Source organism: Toxotes jaculatrix, chromosome 6 (genome assembly GCF_017976425.1).
Source record: "Toxotes jaculatrix isolate fToxJac2 chromosome 6, fToxJac2.pri, whole genome shotgun sequence".
NCBI lineage: Eukaryota > Metazoa > Chordata > Actinopteri > Toxotidae > Toxotes > Toxotes jaculatrix.
The window spans coordinates 11271865-11279574 of record NC_054399.1 but is presented as its reverse complement, the minus strand read 5'-3'; the positions used below and the strand labels follow the sequence as shown (position 1 = coordinate 11279574).

Below are 7710 nucleotides of genomic sequence, written 5' to 3'. Positions count from 1 at the left end.
CATAGTATAGTAAGGCGTTTTTTTCGGACAAAAAAAGTCAAAATTTTTTTCGACCTCAGAATGTCATAAAAAACCTCATACGGCTATAAGGCGTCAAAATCGAAAAAAAAAGTCAAAATTTTTTTTAACCTCAAAATGTCATAAAAAAACGTCATAGTATAGTAAGGCATCAAAATCGGGCAAAAAAAGTCAAAAAATTTTTTGACCTCAAAATGTCATAAAAAACGTCATAGTATAGTAAGGCGTCAAAATCAGCCAAAAAAAGTCAAAATTTTTTTCGACCTCAAAATGTCATAAAAAACGTCATAGTATAGTAAGGCGTCAAAATCGGTGAAAAAAAGTCAAAATTTTTTTCGACCTCAAAATGTCATAAAAAACGTCATAGTATAGTAAGGCGTTTTTTTCGGACAAAAAAAGTCAAAATTTTTTTCGACCTCAAAATGTCATAAAAAACGTCATAGTATAGTAAGGCGTCAAAATCGGTGAAAAAAAGTCAAAATTTTTTTCGACCTCAAAATGTCATAAAAAACGTCATAGTATAGTAAGGCGTCAAAATCGGTGAAAAAAAGTCAAAAAATTTTTTCGACCTCAAAATGTCATAAAAAACGTCATAGTATAGTAAGGCGTCAAAATCAGCCAAAAAAAGTCAAAAATTTTTTCGACCTCAAAATGTCATAAAAAACGTCATAGTATAGTAAGGCGTTGTTTTCAGACAAAAAAAGTCAAATTTTTTTTTTGACCTCAAAATGTCATAAAAAACGTCATAGTATAGTAAGGCGTCAAAATCGGACAAAAAAAGTCAAAAATTTTTTTCACCTCAAAATGTCATAAAAAACGTCATAGTATAGTAAGGCCTCAAAATCGGACAAAAAAAGTCAAAAAATTTTTTGACCTCAAAATGTCATAAAAAACGTCATAGTATAGTAAGGCGTCAAAATCGGACAAAAAAAGTCAAAAAAATTTTTTACCTCAAAATGTCATAAAAAACGTCATAGTATAGTAAGGCGTCAAAATCGGACAAAAAAAGTCAAAAATTTTTATGACCTCAAAATGTCATTAAAAAAAGTCATAGTATAGTAAGGCGTCAAAATCAGACAAAAAAAGTCATTCTTTAGTATGGTAATTCACACACCAACAATATATTACTCACAGACTTATGTCCCTTCTTGGTACAGCAGGAAGAAAATGAACCGTGCGTGAGCTTCTGCCCCTCAGGATATTTGAGAATTGAAAAACCTTGATTTGTTGCTGCTACAAGAGCCAGTATATTTAATTTGTGCTGATCAGATCAAGCAGCCATTTTTATTTCTATTTTATTTGGAGAGGGGTAGTCTAAAAAAGGTTACCCTTTATGGGGATCTCTTTAATTTTAATCAATATTGACTGTTAACAGGATTTTTCTGACCGGATCGGTTCGGAAGTGAAAAAATGTGGATCAGTGCATCCCTATATTACACATTCTATTAACTGCTCAGACCCAACATCCTTTGTAATGGTTTCAACGGCTGCTGAGTCATTTTACTTATTTACATTTTTTTTTACACTTTCATGTACCTTTGTACATGAAAGTATACCTTTTTTAGTCAGTTGTGAGAGACTTAACAGAGCTCAGCATCGTCTCATTGTATTGTTTGTAAATTGATCCTTGGGAGAGTCTAGCAGGGAACAGGAGAACTGTAAACTCCCACTGGATCATGTTCTCGAGACACTGGAGTTAATTAAGCATGGTGCATTTTAAAATGTTTTATTACAAATTAATTCAAGCTTTTGCACATATCAAGGATTTATAACAAGTTCCTTTGCATTTCATGTTATATAACATTTTGTTTGTCTGATAAGGCATTGTAAAAACAGGGCTCTGTAAGTAACAGTACAATAACTGACCTAACCAAAATGGCTACCCCTACCAGCACAACTCAGATCAAGGTCATAGCAAGTGCTGAGGTTCAAAGGTCAACTCACAAAAAAGTACAATGATAATAATCAGTGCTCAAAATATGTGAGGCGCAGACAGGAAATGTGTGACATTTATCAGTGTCAAGTGAAAACTATTTGGTTTTTAGAGTGTATGCAGCAACATTGCATATAGATCATTACCAGTTTTTTTTTTCAGAGGATTACAGTGACATCGTTATTGCTGAGAGTCACGCTGAAAACATCAACCCAGACTGTCCTAGTTTTCATTACACAGCTCATTTTGAGCTCAAACACAAAGTGCCTTCATTTATTCACAACCTAGTGTATAATTTTTACATTAGTATCAATGTGTTCACTGCATTCCTATGCAGTAAAAACAATCTCCCTGTAACTTACTTTCACACACACTATGCATATTTATATACAGATTCATTACACATGTTAAACATGGACTCTGTCCATAGTGACATTTAAATGCAGATCCTCTCCCCTCCCCTCTGATAACTCTTTTTCCATAAGCTTCTATCTCTCTTGCTTTCTGTCCCACATTCCTGTGCAAGTCACTCAACAACTTACATTTACTGTGTAGCTGCAAAGCTATTTGAAGAATCCACAGTTAACTTTTAGAGAAAGTAGCACAGGAAAAAGACTGTAGCCATTTCCAACACAGTTACATATTCTTTAGGGGAAAGAGTGGGGAAAGATTTTCACAGTTAAAGCAGGCTCTGAGCAGCTGTCAGCGGCCCAAACATGAACATGGACCAGCAAGCATGGACCATCAACAAACAGTGCAGAGCCAGATCCAACCAAACCAAGCTGCATGCATTGCCAAAATATAAGCACATATGACACACATTCACAAAATGTATTTCAGCTCCATCCCCCCTTTGGAACTGATGGCCTTATCTTAAAACTCAAAAACATTCACAAGTGTATACTAAAGTTGGGCCAATGCATTATTTTGGCAACATGATTGTTTAAACCTGCATTAAATGGTATTTCTAGTATCAATAATGAATCAAATTTGCGTTGGTAACGCGGAACGGTCACTAACCTAGTTAACAAGCTCAGACAAGCCAGACGTACGCTGCCTCCCCAGCATGAAACAGCAAGGACCAGAAGTAAATGTGTGGGTAGAGTTGGCAGATTTGAGTATTTTCTTTAGAAAGACAGGGAGCCACATATTTTTGTCATCAATCAGTCAACCAAACCAAAGCTAACCAGTAAATTCTAGACTTTGATTAGTCATCTGGAAGTGAACAGTGAGATTAAATTCATGTGGCAGTGATGAAGAAGAAGTGAATTACCGTGAATATTGTGTAATAATGGCACACTATCAGGTATAGAGACATGGGAGACTTGTGCATGATCAAGTAACTGTTTGCTACAGGTTGGCCATAACAAACTGTAAGGTTGTAATTGTTTTGAATTTGTTTTAGATTATTTTTGCCCCCTGGTAGTCACAAATCCCTTAATGCTATTTGAATTATTTTAATTCTGTAGACTAAATGCTGTTTCTGGATCTTGTACAGAAAAATATTTTGCAATATACAATAATGTAGGAGGAAACAGTTAGTGCTCATTTTTGGTCAACAAAGAGTTCAAATTATAACAATAGGTGCAAAGCACCTGTTATTAAGCACTTAAGTTTAAAAAATTGGCACTGACCCTCAATAGAGCATTGGTCCAACCCCCATATACACTTAGAATAGTCGTCCTTCATTATGGCAATCATAACCTTTTTTCTCTTTACACCACATGCAACATTTGTTATGCCTACAGAGTTGAATGATCTGCTACAGTGTGACAGTATAGATGCAACTTCAGGAAATTCAGCAGAGGTGCTGGTTGGTTTTGGTATGGCAATATCATTTGCTCCTTCCTGCCATCACTTCACCTCACTGATAAAAGGTTAGTGCAAATTTCAACAGCGCTGGCTCTGGCAGAGATTGCATTAGTCTGTTGACCAGACAGTTAGTAGTGTTTCTGTTTGTGTTGAATGGAGAAGGCTGGTGATACCACAACAGTGGGACTGCTAGATGATAAAATAGTCTTAGTTTAGGTTAGAGTTTTTGTTGGGGTGGTAGTGAAAGACAGATTTACTTCCCATGGCCACTGACACTGGTAGTGCTGGTGGTGACTATATCCTCGTACTGTGGAGGTGGCTCCGTCTCTATCTGGACATCTGTGTGGCCAACAGCCTCCTCATAAGATGGCGGAGGGTCTCCAGCACTTCCTCTTCCTGATGTAATCTCTGAGCCTGGATAAGCTGGGCTGCTGTGGACACTGAGTTCTGACTGGTCACCATGGTGGTAATCCCTCCCCCAATGGTCCATAGAGACCACTGACAGGACGTGGTCATGATGCGAATGTCCCAGACTGGGGCTGCGCTGTGAGCGCTTGCGGGATTGGCAGCGCCAAACAGTGATGGCGACGGCAGCGATGATGAGTACAACCAGCAGCAGTGGCACTATCAAGTAGAGAGAATGGACTCCACCTACCACTGTCTCCAGCCCTCCGGACGGACTGCTCTCCCGTACATATTCCTCCCAGAACCGCCTCTGCAGCCAATCAGAACAAAGACAGACACAGTCAAAAACACTGTTGGATAAAAAAGATTTTCTTCAAGACAAGAGTCAGCTACATTCATGCAGGCTGCAGTGTAACCCCAGTGGAACAAAACAGTTTCCAAAACCCAAGGTCATGGCACACACGGTGTCAACTGTACGAATACTTGTTATATGGATTACTGCAACACAAAGGCAGCAGACAACAGCACCCAAACAAAAAGAGACCACATGATTGTGCGCGTCCATCTGCGTGACTTTGCTCTCTGGCCTCTCACAATAGTTTTACAAATATTCCTCCCTCTCCAGCAAGCACTCGGCTGTTCTTCCTGCTGATAATCATCACTTCCTGAAAAAACACCCACATTCCAAAAGCTACCGCTCTTGGCGTAGGATTTATTACTGGACACATGAACCCTACAACAGAGTACTTTAAAGGGATAGTTTGGATTTTTTTTCCCCCAAAGGCTGATATCTGTTAGCAGTAGTATTATTGATCTGTGGATTTTAGCCCTGGCTGGGAGTCCTGTGTTTAGAGAGTTCCATCTACTGTTCAGTAAGACTTACTCGGGAGAATTAAGCAAGTATAAAAAAGTTTTTGTACTATCCTGGGGATGGCTGTGTGTTTTTGCTTCCTGTATTGTTGATTTTCATTGTTGTTTAATGACCACATGAGTCATGGTAAAGTTCTATTCACCCATTCACAGACTGGCTGGGAAATCTCTGAAGTTAATATCCCTGAAGTTAATATCCCTGTATAGACATTACAACGGATGACTATTGCTAAAAAAAAAGGCCACTTTATGTGGTTTATGTGTGTCAGGTGTTCTACTTTTCTATTCCTGTGTGTACCTAGTTTTCAAGAGAGGAGGAATTGTCTGGTGTGGTGTGTCTCTCGCCCCCCTCACCGTCTTCTCGTCATTCTCAAAAGCCTCGCGGGCCTCCTCATAGGTGCAGATCTCTTCACGGCACTCCCTCTGGATGTCACCTTGCTTCATCTCCTCCAGCAAGAAGTTGGCCCTGCGCAGCCGCCGCAGCACAGAGTGGGCTGCATCCGCCGGCAGGAACACTGAAGATGAGGGCGATGGGGCAGAGTGGAGGTGGAGACAAAAAGACAAGAGCAAAGGATGTAAGATTCAGACATGCATTAGATAAAAATAAATTAATCAAGGTAGCAAGTGGAGATAGGAGGGGTAGAGATAAGTCAGCAAGTAGTAGAGCAAGGAGGAGGGAAAAAAGGAAGAAGAAATTAAGCAAAGATAGAAAGCACTGAGAGAGAAAGGGGTGAAGCAGAAGAAGGGAAAGAAGCTAGAGATTCAGAAAAAAAGCAAAAAGGGGAAAAAAAAGGGAGAAGGAGAGAGGTGGGGACCGAAACAAAGGCAGCTGAGCCGAGCCGAGCGCTGCCCAGTGCCCACGTTTCTGCATAAAAACAAAAGTTCCTTTGATTTAGGCATCCATCCATTGGCCATATAAGAGCAACTGGAAGAATGAACTTAGTGAGACAGAGTGCCCCTCTGTTTCACACATCTAGGACAAGAACATAAACTCTCCAACAGAAACTGCGCATAAGATGCCACAAACTTCCCTGAGAATGTCTGATGTGCTGCTGAGTTAAGAAGTTATGGCATCTGTGTGATCAGCACAAGACTTCAAATGAAAAAAAAAGAAATAAAACAAAAATAAATACAGGCCAAAAATGCAGAAAAACAGGAAATACCCTTAAGAAAGAATGGGAATTGTGTGATAAACAAAACAGAAAAAAACACAAGAGTCCCATTTCAATGACTAACTTAGAACAAGAAATTGGAGACGAGTTTCTAAGCAAAGGTGAAGTTCACATTAATTTCTCCACCTGTGGGCATGAGTATAATGTCAATAAAAAAACTTACCACTTCCCATGATTCCTGCCAGTCTGTTTGGGGTGATTTATCTGTAGAAAACCAAACACATATTAGTATACAGCTTTGAAGCTTCTGATAATAATGAACTGGGCCCACCCTTCTGAAATCTACACCTTTTCCTTTGTTTCATTCTTAGAATAAATAGTTACTCAAAATGGCATTAGAGCCAGTGAACATTACTGTTGGGTATTTGAACCCTGTGATATAAAAACGACCTGAAAAATTCCAGTGACTGCAAAGTAGGTAATGTCACACACTTCCAAGAACTGTCCTGACCAGGTAGGATAATCTGATATCAGTCAAATCACTTACAGCATTATTCCGTTTGGGAAAAGTCCTTTAAAAGTCGATAGTAAAAGGAAACTAGAACTAAATGCAGTACACAGTAACAGTTGTATGACATGACACCGTCGCATCCCTTTATCAGATCTTTCCTTCGTGGTTTGTAAATAAGATCTGGAGATAACAATAAAAAGAAGTAATACTGACATTGCTTTTAACGGGCTGCTGACAAAGGGTGTTGCTACGTTGTGAATGTGAGACATCCTTCACCAAAGTGTCGCTGACCAATGGCGTCTGCAGATCAGAGTTACACATGGATATGTTACGGGAATCCTGCTCGTAGCTGCCCAGATTAGCTCACCGGCAGCAGAAACATCACTAAACAAAGCGCCGCCGCCCTGTTAAACACATTATCAGAGCTACGGAACAACAGATGGAAGCTACAACATTGCTGGCGAAGCTTCGTGCTGTTGCTGCCGACCTACTGTGGTCCGTGTGGCCGTAAGCCGGAGAGCCGGGCTGGAGCTGGCGGTTAGCGCCCGGTGTTATTGACAAACGGTGGGATGATTTGTTAGGATCAGTGCGCCTCCAGCATAGGATGCGATTTAACGAGCGGCACACGATTCAAACGACAGCGGTGGATAAAAGATGCTCCGCTGAATGTGACGGAGTTTTACTTCACGTAGAAATAGCCTGTTAAGAGAGAAATAAAGTTCACCTCGCCAGCTCACCTCTTTTTCGTCCCCAAAATGCGTATAAACGACCCGTCGTCTCCTTCTGCTGCCCCAGAGTGCGGCGCAGGCGCACAGTTCTGTTTGCTTACAGCAGACCATGACCTGCCCCTTCCCCTGAGTTAAAGGCACAGTCCACACATCAACACAGATTATACTGACCACTAACGACGACATCCTGAAACACTGCAGCACAAAATAACTTCACCCATTAACTGAAGTTAACGGAATTCAAACAACCTTAGTAACTGTCTAAATTCCGTTGCATGAGGTTTTAACGCACAGCCTACTATGAATAATTCAGTCCACACC

At 40.1% G+C, this 7710-nt stretch overlaps 1 protein-coding gene across 2 annotated transcripts; it reads right to left on the bottom strand.

Moving 5' to 3' along the window:
* Window positions 1-1737: 1737 nt before the first annotated feature.
* prrg1 (proline rich Gla (G-carboxyglutamic acid) 1) lies at window positions 1738-7468 on the bottom strand. Of its 2 annotated transcripts, XM_041041106.1 has the most exons (5): window positions 7399-7450; window positions 6875-6961; window positions 6374-6414; window positions 5393-5553; window positions 1738-4478 (listed from the first exon to the last, which is right to left on the bottom strand). In XM_041041106.1, exons 3-5 carry the CDS (start codon window positions 6381-6383, stop codon window positions 4017-4019), a joined length of 633 nt encoding a protein of 210 aa, XP_040897040.1. In that variant the 5' UTR covers window positions 6384-6414; window positions 6875-6961; window positions 7399-7450; the 3' UTR covers window positions 1738-4016. The 2 variants fall into 2 exon arrangements, with proteins under 2 accessions (XP_040897040.1, XP_040897041.1); XM_041041107.1 differs by lacking the exon at window positions 6875-6961 and having other exon boundaries at window positions 7399-7468.
* Between the last annotated feature and the right edge of the window lie 242 nt (window positions 7469-7710).